This window comes from Umbelopsis ramanniana, assembly GCF_025399195.1.
Source record: "Umbelopsis ramanniana AG unplaced genomic scaffold K450scaffold_43, whole genome shotgun sequence".
In the NCBI taxonomy this organism is placed as follows: domain Eukaryota; kingdom Fungi; phylum Mucoromycota; class Umbelopsidomycetes; order Umbelopsidales; family Umbelopsidaceae; genus Umbelopsis; species Umbelopsis ramanniana.
In genome coordinates this window covers 25,278-40,586 of record NW_026252129.1, presented here as the reverse complement: position 1 = coordinate 40,586, position 15,309 = coordinate 25,278, and the positions used below count along the sequence as shown (strand labels likewise).

General features: G+C 45.1%; 8 protein-coding genes across 8 annotated transcripts; 4 read left to right on the top strand and 4 right to left on the bottom strand.

Annotated features, from left to right (window-relative positions):
• Nucleotide 1: 1 nt before the first annotated feature.
• On the bottom strand, nt 2-3,018 carry K450DRAFT_249194 (uncharacterized protein). The gene is made up of 6 exons (XM_051590362.1): nt 2,768-3,018; nt 2,502-2,696; nt 2,383-2,430; nt 2,025-2,310; nt 1,486-1,947; nt 2-1,423 (listed from the first exon to the last, which is right to left on the bottom strand). The coding sequence occupies exons 1-6, from the start codon at nt 2,967-2,969 to the stop codon at nt 295-297; spliced, it is 2,322 nt and encodes a 773-aa protein (XP_051442957.1). The 5' UTR covers nt 2,970-3,018; the 3' UTR covers nt 2-294.
• Nucleotides 3,019-3,109: 91 nt separating this feature from the next.
• On the bottom strand, nt 3,110-5,053 carry K450DRAFT_249191 (uncharacterized protein). Its single transcript, XM_051590361.1, has 4 exons — nt 4,612-5,053; nt 4,273-4,537; nt 3,849-4,119; nt 3,110-3,780 (listed from the first exon to the last, which is right to left on the bottom strand). The coding sequence occupies exons 1-4, from the start codon at nt 4,681-4,683 to the stop codon at nt 3,201-3,203; spliced, it is 1,188 nt and encodes a 395-aa protein (XP_051442956.1). The 5' UTR covers nt 4,684-5,053; the 3' UTR covers nt 3,110-3,200.
• On the top strand, nt 4,801-5,927 carry K450DRAFT_249189 (uncharacterized protein). Its single transcript, XM_051590360.1, has 5 exons — nt 4,801-4,931; nt 4,995-5,053; nt 5,121-5,239; nt 5,320-5,455; nt 5,516-5,927. Exons 1-5 carry the CDS (start codon nt 4,823-4,825, stop codon nt 5,681-5,683), a joined length of 591 nt encoding a protein of 196 aa, XP_051442955.1. The 5' UTR covers nt 4,801-4,822; the 3' UTR covers nt 5,684-5,927.
• Nucleotides 5,907-7,451, bottom strand: K450DRAFT_200687 (uncharacterized protein; the record flags this gene model as incomplete). Its single annotated transcript, XM_051584640.1, has 7 exons — nt 5,907-6,106; nt 6,182-6,343; nt 6,405-6,504; nt 6,567-6,643; nt 6,729-6,975; nt 7,047-7,195; nt 7,223-7,451. 7 exons carry the CDS (start codon nt 7,449-7,451, stop codon nt 5,907-5,909), a joined length of 1,164 nt encoding a protein of 387 aa, XP_051442954.1.
• On the top strand, nt 7,416-8,386 carry K450DRAFT_249182 (uncharacterized protein). Its single transcript, XM_051590359.1, has one exon. It carries the CDS (start codon nt 7,675-7,677, stop codon nt 8,326-8,328), a length of 654 nt encoding a protein of 217 aa, XP_051442953.1. The 5' UTR covers nt 7,416-7,674; the 3' UTR covers nt 8,329-8,386.
• Nucleotides 8,387-8,534: 148 nt separating this feature from the next.
• On the bottom strand, nt 8,535-10,640 carry K450DRAFT_249178 (uncharacterized protein). Its single transcript, XM_051590358.1, has 3 exons — nt 9,614-10,640; nt 9,405-9,525; nt 8,535-9,342 (listed from the first exon to the last, which is right to left on the bottom strand). The coding sequence occupies exons 1-3, from the start codon at nt 10,194-10,196 to the stop codon at nt 8,664-8,666; spliced, it is 1,383 nt and encodes a 460-aa protein (XP_051442952.1). The 5' UTR covers nt 10,197-10,640; the 3' UTR covers nt 8,535-8,663.
• Nucleotides 10,641-11,531: 891 nt separating this feature from the next.
• Nucleotides 11,532-12,975, top strand: K450DRAFT_249176 (uncharacterized protein). Its single transcript, XM_051590357.1, has 2 exons — nt 11,532-11,937; nt 12,032-12,975. Exons 1-2 carry the CDS (start codon nt 11,599-11,601, stop codon nt 12,830-12,832), a joined length of 1,140 nt encoding a protein of 379 aa, XP_051442951.1. The 5' UTR covers nt 11,532-11,598; the 3' UTR covers nt 12,833-12,975.
• A 1-nt stretch (nt 12,976) lies between these two features.
• On the top strand, nt 12,977-15,291 carry K450DRAFT_249175 (uncharacterized protein). The gene is made up of 7 exons (XM_051590356.1): nt 12,977-13,157; nt 13,270-13,662; nt 13,773-13,921; nt 13,986-14,310; nt 14,379-14,447; nt 14,508-14,921; nt 14,985-15,291. The coding sequence occupies exons 1-7, from the start codon at nt 13,043-13,045 to the stop codon at nt 15,194-15,196; spliced, it is 1,677 nt and encodes a 558-aa protein (XP_051442950.1). The 5' UTR covers nt 12,977-13,042; the 3' UTR covers nt 15,197-15,291.
• Nucleotides 15,292-15,309: the final 18 nt, after the last annotated feature.

Below are 15,309 nucleotides of genomic sequence, written 5' to 3'. Positions count from 1 at the left end.
GTTTTAAATTCCCTTTCTTGGGGCCAGTAAGGGGAGGGGAGATGTTTTTATTCACAAGAATGAGAAAAAAGGTACAAGAAACAGCATTGTAAGTTAGGAAAAGGGGGGGGGGGGAAATTAGAGAATGGGAGGCTTCTCTAGTTTGTCTCAATGACTATGAACACACAGAAGAAAAAAGGTAGTAGTGCCAAAAACCCATGCAGAGAGAAACAATGGTAACATACATAGACACACAAAGTAGGAAAAAAGGGAACAGTACGCTGCGTACTCTCTCAAAGCAAACCCTGGTTCGACTTACTGATTCCAGTATTGAGAACGAGGTTGATAAGGTTGTTGCTGCTGCTGTTGCTGCTGCTGTGGTTGTGGTTGCTGTTGAGTTCCACTGTGTTGCTGACCCTGTGTGTATTGACCATAGGATGAGAAAGCTTGTTGCTGGTAGTAACCTTGTTGAGGATACTGTTGTTGCTGTGGTGTCTGTTGCTGTTGACCTTGAGCTTGTCCTCTCAAGTCAGCCTTGGAGGTCTGGCTAGTTTGACCGGCTTGACCGGCTTGTCTTGGTGTGGCTTGCGTTTGACCCTGTGCACCAAGGAAATCTTGGAGCTGTGGGTTACCATAGACTTGCTTTTGATAGTCAAAAATGCCATTACCGCCAAGGCCAGGAGCTTGTTGCTGAGCACCAGCGCTCATATCATCATAAGGAGAGTTGGCTCCAGGGAGACCGTAGAGGTGCTGTTGGGATGCATAAGGTGAACCGCCAGCAGCATAAGGTGAGCTAGGAGCATTGGGCTTGCCAGAGTACATAGGGTACATATTCTTGTTGACAAATGGTTGACCGAATCCAGAGCCATAATGAGCATTGAATTGGTTAGGCATATAGTAGTAAGGATAGTAAGGCATGTTAGGATAACCTGGTTGTTGATGTTGTTGAGTTTGCTGGGAGTGCAAAGTGTCGGTTTGGGTTTGACCGGCGGCAGAGGTGGCATTAGCACTTTGGGGTCCGTCTTGGGCAAGTTTGTCGCGACCTTGGTAGGCATTTGCAGCAGTGACAGAGGGAGAATGGCCATAGGCTGATGGGTCATACATGCCCATAGCAGCAGCGCGTTGAGCATCATTGCCATACACACCATAATCGGGGATAGAACCCATAGGGTTCATTCCAAAACCAGAGAAACCGCCAGGAAGTTGGTTGTGCAGATACGAACCATAAGGAGAGTTGAGGTGATCCATGCCGAAATGTTGTTGTTGTTGTTGTTGTTGTTGTTGATGTTGCATATGTTGTTGAGCAGGGGCTTGTTCCTGCTTCAATGCTTGTGAGGTTTCTTGAGACAAAGATGGTTGGACGCCAGTCAAGTTGGATGCAGTGGTGTTGGCAAACTTGTTGACATAAGCTGATTCAGTACCAAGAGGCTCCTTGATGGCGTGTCTATGATGGGAAAATACATTAGATAAATTAGAATCCCCAGAATGCTGTCTCCAAAAACTTACCTTTCCTCTTCTTGTTGAAGGGCTGAGGGAGCGGGCTCCTCAGTTTCATTAACATCTTCATCGTTCAAGTTCAAGCTACCGAACTTCACACCCATTGTACCAAGACTAGCACCACCACCGGGCATAACAACGGGAGCGTCTTGCTTCAAACGACGACCAATTGGGGTCTTGGATTTAACACCTGTGAGTTCTGTAGGCTTGGTGGCATCCGAAGCAGATACAGGTTCGGGAACGGCTGATTCGACGGTAGTAGGCTCTGGGACGGTGGGAACCATGGTAGATTCTTCTGTGGCGAGGTCATGGGATTGAGCTGGAAGGTCCCACTCTGAAGCGGCAGGCTTCTCAGAAGTTGCCGGTTTATCCCAGTCAGAAGTGGTTGGCTTGTCCCACTCAGATGTCTGTACAGGTGCTGCCTCAGGCTGCTTAGCTTCTTGCTTTGTTGGTTCTGGCTTAGGCTGTGATCTAATGTGGGTATTAGGTTGGTTAGAGGGTTAAGGGTGTTTTTTTTTTTTAAAAAAAAAGAATCACCAAAAACTAACTTTAATAAGCTTGCCCAGCTGCTTGGTTTGGAGGCGGTAGTAGTCGTGGTTGACTCGCTGTTTGATGGTGCGATTGTGGATGGTTGTTGAGGTGCAGTGGTAGTAGGTGCGGGGGAATCAGACCAAGATATGTCGTTTGAAGGCGTTGCCACAGGTGCGTCCCAGCCGGAACTAGCAGCTTGGGATTCTGGCTTTTGTGAAGAGGCTATGGATGCCCATGAGCCTGATGCGTCTGTGGATGATGATTCAAATTTACGGCTTGGAACAGTTGATCTATTTGAAGTGGCTGCTAAATGGGCAATGGCGTTAACATGTACCCATACCAAAAAGATTAAAAAAAAAGAAACCGTCAACTTACGAGCTCCTCGATTGCCTATATTTGATGGCCGTCCACGCGTAGAAGCATCTATTCAATTTAAAGCGCTAAGTCAGTCATAGGTAAGTAAATAAATATTGGCGTCAGTTAGGATATTTTACCTCGGCCACGAGAACCTCGCTCTGATGCCTTTGGTGGGCGGTCTGACTTTTCTGAACGCTGTTGACTAGAGTAGAATGAAGGTGATTGCTGATGTTGCTGTTGAGTTGCAGCAGCAGCTGCCTCTGTCTTTGCTTTCTGTTGAGATTCCTTTTTGGCTTTCTTTGTTTTGACTTCACCCCACTGATTAACCCAACCTATGGTCACGGTGTGTGATTAGAATACGTTCTGAACAAAGAATTTCATAAAAAAAAAAGCCGGAGCGAACCTTCGCTAATACGTTCAACGGTTAACTCTAGATCGCCATCGGCCTCTTGTAAAGCAAAAATCAGATCTTCGTCTGACCAGTCTGCGAACAATTCCCTCAAAGTTGAGAGTTTAGGGCCGTATTGAGATTTTAACTTCTTAAGATCTGTGTCTGGATGAGTTTTCTTCCTCTCTGGAAGATGCGATGACTCGTTTGCTGCCATGGACGAGTTCTGTAAATGTTGTGTGTGTCAAGATGTGATTGTTGACAAGTTCTGAAACCGCAAACGAAAAACCCCCACCATTTAGCAGTCATGCCAGTGTTTTTCCAAGTCTTTTGCAACTCAGTTCGCACGAACATTATCGAGTTGTTTTTCCAAGACCAAAGTAAAGTAGAGCAAAAAAAAATATATGTAATGGGTGGGTGGGTTGAACTATGTATATGTATCTACTTTCTATATACCATAAAACTCGTTGCTCTCCATGGTCGACCTCCGTTTATTTGGGAGTAAGCGGGTTTTCTCTGTAGGCATGGCTGCTGGTCTATGGCTCGAGCTGGATGCAACGGCAGCAGCAACCCCTGATATGCCTCCCATACTGACTTCATCCACCTGATCGGCTGGTGGTGGAATGTCCGTTTCATTCACTATTTCTGGTTCTTCAAGATCGTTTGTTCGCCAGGATAAAATCAAGACTCCACTGACAAGGATGACAATGCCAATCATGACACAGAGTATTTGCCACCAAAAGAGTCGCGACCACTGGTTGTAGTAGACTAGACCATTGAAGAGACAGGATACATTAAATGAGCAAAATGAAAGGGGTATTAATATAACCGTGTCGCAAAGTCGAAGTCCTTTGTTGAGATAAAACAGTTGTAGCAAGGCGGTGACGATCATGATCACGACTAAGACCCATGTCAAGAAGTACTTGAATTGATTTTGTCCATGGATGAGCGTCAATATGAGTAACTCCAAACCGCTTTTGGCAAACAATAGGCTTTGGGAGCTGATATTGCCACTCAGCATACCATAGCTGCAGGAAACGAACTGGTAAGGAGATATTGCCTTTTTTCTTTTCTTTCATGAGCAGCCTCAATTTACCTTACGCCGAGTTTCATCTTAATCTCAGGTATATCTTGCATTTTGATAAGTTTGGATTCTGGTAGAACTCCTCTCTCGACTTTGTTTACCCGGTATTCTATGTAATGAGTAGCCATGAGCATGATCAAGGTGAAAAATTCGAGGATGCTGAAGTAGGCTATGAAGGCTGGCCGATGGTACAACTGAATGAGATCCTCTAGACTGTGATTAGGCTCTCGAACCACGCCAAACCCTCCAACTAAAATTGCACCGATGACAATAAGAATAGTGCCTATAAAAAAAACAAAAGGGTACCAAAATGAGTAAAACGAATGGTCAAACTGTGTAACCTCACATGGGTAATGACATGGACAAGGTGGGGTTTATACGAAGGGCTTTCCACGTGAGCTCACTTGTGATGGAGAAAAGAAGGTCAAGCATTTACCTACTACACTCTTGCGAGTAAACGGGTCTCCAAGGACAAGCTTGGCAAATATAGCGTTGAAGACAAGGCCCATAGCTCCGATTGGAGCCAATATGACGATCGGGAGATATCCAATAGTGAAGATGGAGCCTATGATATTAGCAATTAAATATGAACTGAATCCAGCAACCCATAGTGGCCGTCGGAAAGCGTTTTTTCGATGTTCGATGGGATATATCGTATCGTTCAATATGTGCGACTTCCGCTGTATAGCCAGTGCAAAAGACTATTGTGGCGGGTAATGAAGAATGACTCATGAGTTACAGTTAAGGTTAATGCGCTGGTAAAGAAAACACTGACCTGAATGAGGTTGGTTACAATAGAAACGGACAATGCCAACCAAAAATTATTGTCTGGTGGAGGATCAAGCATGTTGAAAATGGGTGTTCAAAGGTAAAAGAGCTGCCGTTTTACTAACCCGTGGACGTTTGGCCTGTATCGTTTAAATCTCCGCATTGACGTATAAAATGCGTACCCGCTTTGGGGGACCTTTCATCGCTATAACACCATCATGACCTTCTTTGACACCCTCTCTCGCTCCTTCGCTGATGTCGATACCTCCAAGGGTACCGACACCATGCAGTTCCTTGAAGCCTCCGAAGGACTTGTAAAGATGTTTGGTAAGTTCTAATCCTTTTGCAGTTGTACAATCTCGCGTTGCAATCTGACGTGTTGGATGACAGACCTTCTTGGATCAAGCGCTTTCTCCGTCGTTCAGAGTGATATGAACGGTAACATCAAGGTATGCTGAAATTTTGGTTCAAACACTCTGTCAAATATCCTTCTTAACGGGGGGTTTTTCTTTCTAGAAAATCCGAGAACGTTACCTCTCCAACCCTACTGCTAACGATACTCTCGAAAACTTGTGTGCCACTGAGGCTCCCGAGAAGAAGAGAACCGCTACTGAAGGTCTTTTATGGCTCAACAGGTATGATGGCTATGGGATGGATGCTTTTCTCTGTTTAGTTACCTCATTCTAACCACTCTACTGTTGGCGTTCTGAAACAGAGGTCTTGACTTCACTGCCAAGGCTTTGCGTCGTAGCGTGGATGATCCTAGTGAGGAACTCAACGTGTCCTTCACCAAGTCTTACGAAGTTACTTTGAAGAAGTTCCACAGCTTCGTTGTCAGACCCGTCTTTTCTGTAAGTTAATTTAAAGCTGTGGGGGAGAGATAACCTTATATGCTGACTTCTATGACATAGCTTGCCATGAAGGCTTGCCCTTACCGCAAGGACTTTTTGGAGAAGTTGGGTGGTGATAACGAGACCACTAAGCAACAAATGACCGTATGGTTATCTGCTCTCGAAAACATTGTTGCCCGCAACAATGCCCTCTTCCAGTCTCACCCTGAATACATTAAGGGCATGTAAGGAAAAACTTGCCCTCCATACCTCCAAAGGAAAATCTAACGACATTTAGATCAAACCCCCCCCGTACGAGTTTATTTGACGTATAAAAAAATATATGCTGTGTATTAAAGCCTAGTATTCTCCTTCTGAGTGGGGTCGGTGATGCAAAGCTCAATTACATTAGAATAGATATGTGTGCTACATTGGTGGATATCAAAAAATAAGGCCCATGTCCTCCGTGTCTCTATTGTGAATGCTCGATGACTTGTAATTTTCGCTTCTTGTATTCTGAAAATCGCAGCACTGCGTAATCCATGTAAGAAAAGTCAATATCCGAAACCATAGCTTGGCAGAGAGCCCATAATCCCCAATACAGGTGAGATGCAAGGGAGTAGTGCTCGACTTCCTGAAACAGCTTTTCTTTCTCCTCTTCACTGGGTTGACCTATGAAAATCGAGTATTTTTAGAAACTGGCCGTTCCACATGAGCTGTCAAATCTATTTGTCCGCTAGAACTTACTTCCTGAGCTTGCCGTTAGATACCATTCAAACCATTGCATCTGGAAGACTTTGTTTGGGTAGTTGTCGTAATTGCATTCAAACCCAGCAAATTCATTGAAATGATTTCCAATATCAAATCCACGTGGGGCAAGCATTCCATATTCATAGTCGATGAAGAACGCTAGATCGAATTCGAATGGTCAGATCACGTTGGATCGATGTCAAGCGTCATTCATGCTTACCTTGGTTTTGAGCGTAAATCACATTGCCGTACAACAAATCATTATGTGAAAATACGATGGGGGAATTGAGGCTGGTCAGTTTCGCAGAAAGCGTCTCGAGCTGTGAAAGGGGAATGAGCTTGCTATCCGCGTATACATAACTTATACAGCCACTTGTCCTACCTCATGCTTAAGGAACTCCATGTCGATGCTCTTGGCAAAAGTAGTCTGAGTTGAAGGATCTTCGTATTGTGCAGGTACTACATATGGTGGAAAAAACAAACAATGAGTACGCCAAGTCATTCAGGTGGGTGGAAGCCTAACTGCTTGGAAAGATGTTCTCACCTGAATCCATCCATTTTCTCATGGTGCTCCAGAGTTTTGTATCCTCGTGATTATTGGGATCCGAGTCGGCCAATGGTTGGACCTTGTGCCAGCGAGCCAGCTTAACGGCAATCATATTGGCTTTTTCAGTGTCAAACATATCCTCGACAGTAGATACTGTACCCTCTATGAATCCGTACACCAAACCGTTTTTAAATCGTGCGTACAATGGCGGGCATAGATTTTGAGCCGACAAAGTTATGATATTCTAAAGGTGATTGGGTGTGATCAGACGATGTCACATGCTTGTGTGTACCACAAAGTCTACCCACAACTTACTATCAGTTCTTGTTTCCGGTCGATGATGAGTTCTGACCCCTTTCCGTAAGCTCGAACCAGCACGGATACATTATCCAACGTATGTACAACTCGAACCACTGCAAAAGCCATAAGGTGTCCAGGTACGTCAATAGGCTGCACCACGAAGGCTATATAGCTGAATCAGACACACTTACACTGATTGGTGATGCCATCCTTGCACTGGGTAAATTTGACATTGTTTCTCTTCCAGATTGGAAACACACTGGAAACCACGTTCCAGGCACCTTCAAAAAGGTTGTCGGAAGTGACTTCCAGGTCGAGATAAGGGTATGAGTGAATAAGGTAGTCTAAGCTGGCTGATTGAGTTAGGCCGTTTGCTGAACCGTTCAAGTGGGGTGGGGGAGTCTTCGTAAGCGGTGGCATTAGATAAGGGGGGAATTCGTTTGAGATTCAAAGCTAAGTGGTTGGTTCTTCCGGCTCTCCCACTTTTTTTTAATGGCCTGGCAACCGATGAGTGACTGTTCTTTTGGTCATCGTCCAACCCAAACGGGGGGCCAAAAATCACTTGCTGAAGATACCATTGGCCCAAGTACTCCGAATCGTTCTTTATGCTTGGAGAGGCACCAACCCAATCGTTATTGACCTAATGACCCTACTGAGGTTTTCCTACATATGCAAGAGGGGCTATGCGACAGCCAAAACTCCATTCGATGCTCTGAATCTTCCTCCAAATTCCACTCCGTCGGCCGTAAAAAAGCGGTATTACGAATTAGCAAAGTCATTGCATCCCGATACATCCACAGGAGATATTGAAAAGTTCCAAGAGATATCGCAAGCTTACGAAATATTGTCCAATCCTTCAATGCGTGCACTTTATCTCCGTACAGGCGTTGGCTGGAATACTCCAGCACCCACTTCACCGCCCCCGGGTAGTCGACCGCCTTCCTATACCAACGCCCACTGGTATCAAGACCCATCGTACACTGGAGGTCCGTGGTCTAGTCATGACAACACGAGATTCACATCTAATTCTACCTTCATATCTGCCGTGGGTGGAATTGTTGTGATCATGGGAATTATCAATATCATTAGCTTCAGTACCCAGCATTCTGTTATGCTCAATGCCGCAGATAGACACCACGCCCGGTCGAGTCAAGACTTGGAACGGGCGAGGACAGAAGCACAGCTGTTTGGTCAGCAGAGGGCAATGGAGAAGATGATAGATAATCGCATGAAATACTGGCGAACTCAAAGTACGCCAGAGCCGAAGGAGCCGGTGGTGAATAGCACTCCACCTTGAGCTCACTTTGGGGGTTCTGCTTTGTAATCTATTGTCTTTTCATCTGCGTTGCCTGTACTTTCCGTCCCTTGTTGATTTTTTTAGCAGTATTCCTTTTTCCCACTTGTATTCATTCCACTACATCCTCACTATCTCTTTAAGAGAATATATATACAAATGTGTCTTGCGTTCGACCCTATAAATTATTATGAAACCATCATTGTGATGTGAATGAGTTATATTTTTCCTTGCAAGTGTATACAAAATGACGATAGAATGTATATTTATATTTTATAAATGTTTATACACTATACAAAGGCGTATGTAAATAGGACAGAGTGAAAGTCAAATGCTCTCTAGATTGACTTCAAGTGTTGGCTTTCACTTGTCTCTTCCGTGACATCTTGTTGCTTGTGTTCTTCCTCCTTCTTGGTAAGTAGTTCTGACTCGCTGGCGGCTTTCTTTGCGCTCTTCCTCTCTACCTCAAGAATGTATCGTCGTGAGAACACTTCAATGTAATAACTAGCTCCATTCCAGACGGAAACGGCAAACATAATGATGAGGAACGCTGAATGAAGCTTGAAGTGTTGATAGAGGAATACCGTGGGGAGAACCGTGAACATGTTGTAGGTGAGCTGAAGAAGCATGAACATTTGAAGCTTGTATTGAGCACCCAGAGCGAATGCTGCCTTTTGAATAATGCCCTTTCTACCATGTCGATCGTCCAATAGCCATGAGTACGACGTCAAGCGCAAACCCTTTTCGACTTTCTCTCGTCGTTGCACCATGATGAAGATGAAATAGAGGGTTTGCCAAATAATGTAGACAAGGGTGGATATGACCATACACTCTTTCAGTGACATGTTGTTATCTTCTCCGCTCAATGCAGGAAAGCGCTTGTCACGGTATGCGGTCATGATAGGCACACTCGTGCTAGAAGCCAGTTCGGGCATCCATCGAATCACGTAGCTGACAAGAGCTGGGAAGATGTGAATGAACACAGACGTTACCTTATCCAAGGAGTGAAAGACAAGACTGGGAGTACAAAATGTTGAGCGCGTGAAAGTTTTCAAGAAAATGTGCTGTGTTGTGCTTACCTGTTTCTCCATGTGATGATGGCCCAGGCAACCGGACCATTGGATAAACAAAAGACGGATATGAAGAGATATCTGGAGGACGAAAACACCCAGATATACAATAGCGCAAGTGCATTAACGTCTGTGGCAAAAGCGGAAGTATTAGCTGATGTCATAACCGTGTCGGACCGACCGACGAAAAATCTGACGCAAAAAGCGTTCATACTTACAGTAACATAAATCGAAAATAAAATAGTGCCATCCGCGCGATTTGTAGATGAATATGCGTAGAGGAAATAGATATGCAGATTGCAGGGTATAATAGATAGGAACCCAGTCGGGGAAACGAGCGACCACAACAGGAGATACACAGGCGTTTCCAACACCCACTACAAACGAAAACTTGTCACGCAGCTGAACAGTCTTTGTATCTCGATTCATACGGTCGTTGATGGAAGCGTATTGCTTTATCAGTCGCTGCTGGAGTTCTGACCTTTTTATCTCCAACCGTTTTGTTTGCGAGCGCAGCGTTTCAGTAGTTTTGCTCTTCCATTGATTGGATTTGGCACGGAACTCCTGTTTCTTCTCGTTGATCTGAGCTGTCACTTGATCAATGGCAACGGAGAGCATATCAATCATGTCAAAGTCGTTGTCCGATACAAAGTCAGAGCTGGCCGTCCAGTCAGGCATGGCCATGTCCAAAGGCTCATCAAAAAACTCGGAAAGACTGTCTGCTGTGTCTTTTCGTAGATTCTTGGGCATTTCCGGCTCTATCATGGGATCGCCTTCGAGTTGTTGTGCTTGCATTACCATTTTGTATAAGAAAGAGAAACGCTGACATTTTTTTTGGGTCACAGCTTCTCAATACTGGGCGTGATAGCGGTCACGCAATGGCCTCCCGCCTGAAAATTGACACCGCACCTACGACGCAGCAAGGTATCTTTGACCACGTCAGCTGCCGCTTTGTCATTTTTGAGAACAGGATGTGTGTTGGTAAGCACCAATGATTGTAGCCACCTTTTCAAGTGGGGGAGAGGGCTTTCTTGCATGAAATCCAATGGAGCTATTGCCACATGCTTATGACCTACGGTAGCGTGGTAGGTAAGATCACAGTTGATTGGAAATGGAAGTGCACACGAGCTCCGGCAGTATTGGCCATGAGGAAATGGAAATAAAATATCACCTTTGGTAATACTCCAATCATAATATTCGGGTTTACCACATCCGCTAGAGAAAGCAAGCTTCGGCTAAGACGGGTTAATATGGCTGGTCGCGTATTTTTGGCTTGGACTTCCGAACAGTAGATGTAACTGAAATTACAGTAAACAAACAGTAAGAAGCATCCAACCTCATTTGCAATATTTTATACATAATTCATGAATCGGACCTTGATAATATGAGCTTAACTAGCACCTTGTTACAAACAAAGCTGGACTTTAAACATTAATTGTAGGTATATTGCTATCAAATAGAAACGGTCGCTTTAGAATTTATGCAGTGATGTCTTGTTGCCATTGCTTTTATAGACTTCGGTCCGTGATTCCGAACTACGTGAGGATACAGATTTAGGACTGTTCCATATTCCAGTGCTAGAGTGAAACTATAGGGGCATATTTATGTTTAGCCATGCTGACAGAATTGGCTCCGTGATTCCATATGATGTATTTTAGAAGATGAGCGATAAAGCGCTCTTGGCATAATGCCCTCTCCAACAACGTATTTCTCGAAAAGGTGGAGAACATGTGGAGAAAACTCAGAATTAACAAACAATATGTACAAAGCTTATATTATAGCGGTCACAATGCTGCAGTATGGAACATAGAACGGTTCAGGATGAAGAAGTCAAAGAGAAATGGCATCATTATGCATAGCAACGTGGTTCGTACAGTGGTGAAGAAACGGTTCAGTGTGCTCCTACAACACAACATTATGGCTGAATAAAAAAGGCTATGTGGTAAATGAGGCATCCAAAAGGGGCAATGAGCAGTATAAACCAAGAGCTCAAAGCAGGCGGCCTTACTGGACCTGATCTGAAATTCAACGGCTGGTGTTTAGTGAGGACAGGTGTTTTTGTGTGAGGATCGAGTGTGCGGATGGGTCATTTGGGTGAATCCGCACCTGGTGCTTTTTTTCCTTATAAGACTTCTCCAGGTCCGACAATTTTTCTAGTGAGGGTTTTCTGCCAGCCTATTCTTTCTGCGGCTTTGCTGTCAACATGCCAGTCCCCATTCCCACTTCCAATTCGCAACATGCCCATCACACTCCAATGTCGTGGTCTTCTTCCCATTCTATATCGTCCTCAGAGTCAAGCTCATCCTCCTATCCCGAGATAATACGAGAATTGGCTTCCAAAGGTCCCCAACCTTATGGCACTATCCCTCCTCGTCGACGGAAAAGGCGGCGAAAAAGTGTTCCATTTGAAGACACAGCCATCACCCTAGACCCACCTATAGATCCACAACTTCCTCCAGCAAGGATTCAAAGACGTATGTCCCATGTTGAGGATTGGGTCAAAGTAGACTCAAAGGAAACTTTGCCTGACGATGACGAATTGGTAAGCAACGAATGGGTCTATATATTTGCTTTGTGACACTCTTTATACACAACACTGACTACTTTGCAACCTTATTTTTTTGGAAACTCATTAGACTTCGGTATCATTGTCGCTCTTGGCACAGCTATTCTCTTCGTCAGCTTTCCAAGGGGCGCATGTCCTTCCTTTGCACGTGCCTCCTCCCAATCTGTCCAATCCTTCAGAATTGCTTCAGGAACCAAGTCTGCTGGACACATTATACGAGGAAGATTTGACAAAGGCAGAGGCAAGAAGCTATAGTCGCTTGGCAATCACTTCAGGAAACTATTTTTGGGATGCATCCACCACTTTCACTTCAAACCCAGGGAGTCTACTGAACGGCAACCATGAAACTGCCGACCTGGCTTATGAAGACGATATTGAAGTTGATACCATGTCCATATGTATGGAGGATGCAACCTCGGTCCTTCCATGGGCAGGAGCACAGACAAAGGCACACCCTGTTTTGTCTTTAGCCACAGCCACGGCAAAACGACAGATGAACCACTCTCAGCTTCAAGGCGGCTGGCTTCATCGTTTGCGGTCCTCATTCGGCCCAAGCCTTACTTATGATACCCCTAGGAGAACCCCTCCAGTACGGCCAAATACTCGGCCTCTACCTCCCAAACGGCCATCTCGACGATCGGTTGCTAACTCAGAGCCTCGTATTGACCTTCACTCTAATACCATACGGCGCGATATCCGCGCCAATCCTGATCATTTACGTATGATCGTAGCCGAACTGAACATGATGAGAGCAAGGAAAGTGATGTGTCCGTTGAAGCCTCGAGGCTTTCTACCGCGTCGCAAGGATATATTTGTGCGTGGCCACGGCCATAGTAACCTGAAATATACCGGACACACTATTCAAGCGTAACTCTTTCAATGTTTTTATGGGTGCCAAATTAGAAATTTTTTCTTCCGGCGTTGGTAAAAAAAACTAGATTGTGTGTAAAAAATAAAGATTGTAATAAATAGGATGATGTCGTATGTTCCTGCTTTCCATCGCCTCCACAATCGCCGTACGAATCTGAAAGCTGCACAGAACCGCCTTTGTTTTTCCAGCTAATAGTACTTTGTAATAATCATGGCGCAAGCATTTCTCGGCTTGCGAGTATCCATAGCTCTCAACACAGGCTTGTCTTTGGAAGGACAGGTCTCGCATATTGACTCTGACTCGCAGCTATTAACTCTGAAGGATGGTAAGCTTGATCATGTTGTTCGCGGGGAAGGAAATAGATCATCACACTGGCATTCTTTTGATCTTTGTCTGGCTTGCTACATTGATCTAACTGATCGTCTTTCTCTCCTTAGTGCTCATATTCATTCCTGGACAAGCGACGCAACGAGCACCGTTGTACGGAGTAACGGGATCCGATATCAAGGATTTGCAAATATTACCGGAAGCTTCAACTGTTGCTCCACAAAATATAGAGCCAAAGCAATCTCCATACCAACAACAGCGTATACCACAACAACAAACCTACCATGAGCCACCTAAACAACAAGCTATGCCACAACCCCCGCCGCCTTCTAACCTTCGACCCACAGCACAAAACGGTGTGCCAAAACAAATCGTGTATGACGCCAGAGCCAAAAAGGCTGACGAATCAAGTGCTACGGAGAGCACACTGCCAATCACCAAGGCTAAGAAGAAGAAGGGAAAGCAATTGCCACCTGAACCCGTTGCCCATGAACAAGCACCAGGTGAGACCCCTTTTTTAGAATTTCCGTTAGTTCTACACGACAATAGCGCGCCATACTTCTTTAGCTATTCATTGAGAGCTAATCATAGTACAACGATATGTTTTTTCTAGTACGGAAGCAAAGAAACGGCAAAAAGCTTCCGAATCCTCCAATTCACGCTTGGGCCGGAGGTGATGTTAACGATTTCAAAGAAGAAGAGTTTGATTTTCAAGCCAATTTGGACATGTTTGACAAGGCAAAGGTGTTTGCTGAAATCAAGGTAGAAATGCATTTGTGATGGCCGCTGCATGAACTCTTTCGTGTGCTCATAGGTTGTATGTTAGGAAATGGATGAAACTGCACCGGAAACCAGACTTGTCAGCATCAATCGTTTACCGCGTGCCAATAGAGGAGGGCAGACACCTTCCAGCGACAAATTGACGCCTTCATCATCTCGAATCAATCTGCTTCCAACTGAAAATGTTTTGGACGAGCAAATTGATCCTGGTGCGCTTAGCGATGATTCATTGACCAGCGAGGGAGCCGACCATGTACGTGGCAAGAGAAGAGGCAGCAAGACTAGTCGATCTAAAATCGTTGTCATGTCCAATGGCATCTTATGCCAACCTGTCACACCTCAACAAATGACCATGGTAGAACAGGAATGTGGTATGTGTCCATTGCTTGCTCATTTTTCTGACCATGGGCAATATGCTTACGTCTTCTTTTTGACTTAGGTCTCAGCCGAGACCAACTGATAGAGAATACCGGTAGAGTGTCGAGCATGATGGCACTACAGACGTTGGGTACGTATCTGAAAAAATTTCAATTTGTTGGCTACCTTCTCACCTAATTTGAATGTTCAGGTGGATCGCGTAGGAACAGCGACCAGCCAAAGACATCGCCGCTTATTGTCGTGCTTGCTGGTAACAACACCATAGGCGCATATGGATTTTCAGCCGCGAGACACCTAGCAAATCACGGTTGTACGGTTGTGGCATGCACTGGCAACCCGCCACCCTACCACGGACTTGTTGCGACGCATCAACAGATGTTTGAATATGCTGGCGGACGTACAATATCTTCAATATCGCAACTTCCCAACGACAAGCCCATCGATTTGATTATCGACGCTCTCATGGGTGTGCAATACAGCTACAAGGATCTACAGCATGACAAGAAAGCACACCAATTGACCACCACTCTTATCAGCTGGGCCAATGCCAACGCCGCTCCTATCCTTAGCTTGGATTTTCCCAGTGGTAACCAACATTCACAAGGTATGTAAAGGGGGAAACGGCAATGGGTGACAGTCCATGTCTAATGCAATACTGTTGTTTCAGATTCCGGCAGTGAGGGACCTCATAGGATCCATCCCAAGTGGACAGTGTGTTTAGCTGCACCCAAGGTGGGATGCACCAGCCGAAGTGTTACGGGAGAACTTTACTTGGGCGATTTGGGTATTCCACGTGCATGTTGGAAACGAGCTGGTGTCAAAGGCGGAGGTGGCATGCCATGGGGAGCCGATTTCCTGGTCGCTTTAGAATACATGTAACATATTGCCCCTCATCACACCTAATGGAAAAGTCAAAATTGCCTGTATTTTGTGTATATATATTTTGTGGTTTTTTCATGTTGCGCCTGCCCGGGGAAGGCGGTTGCTGTATA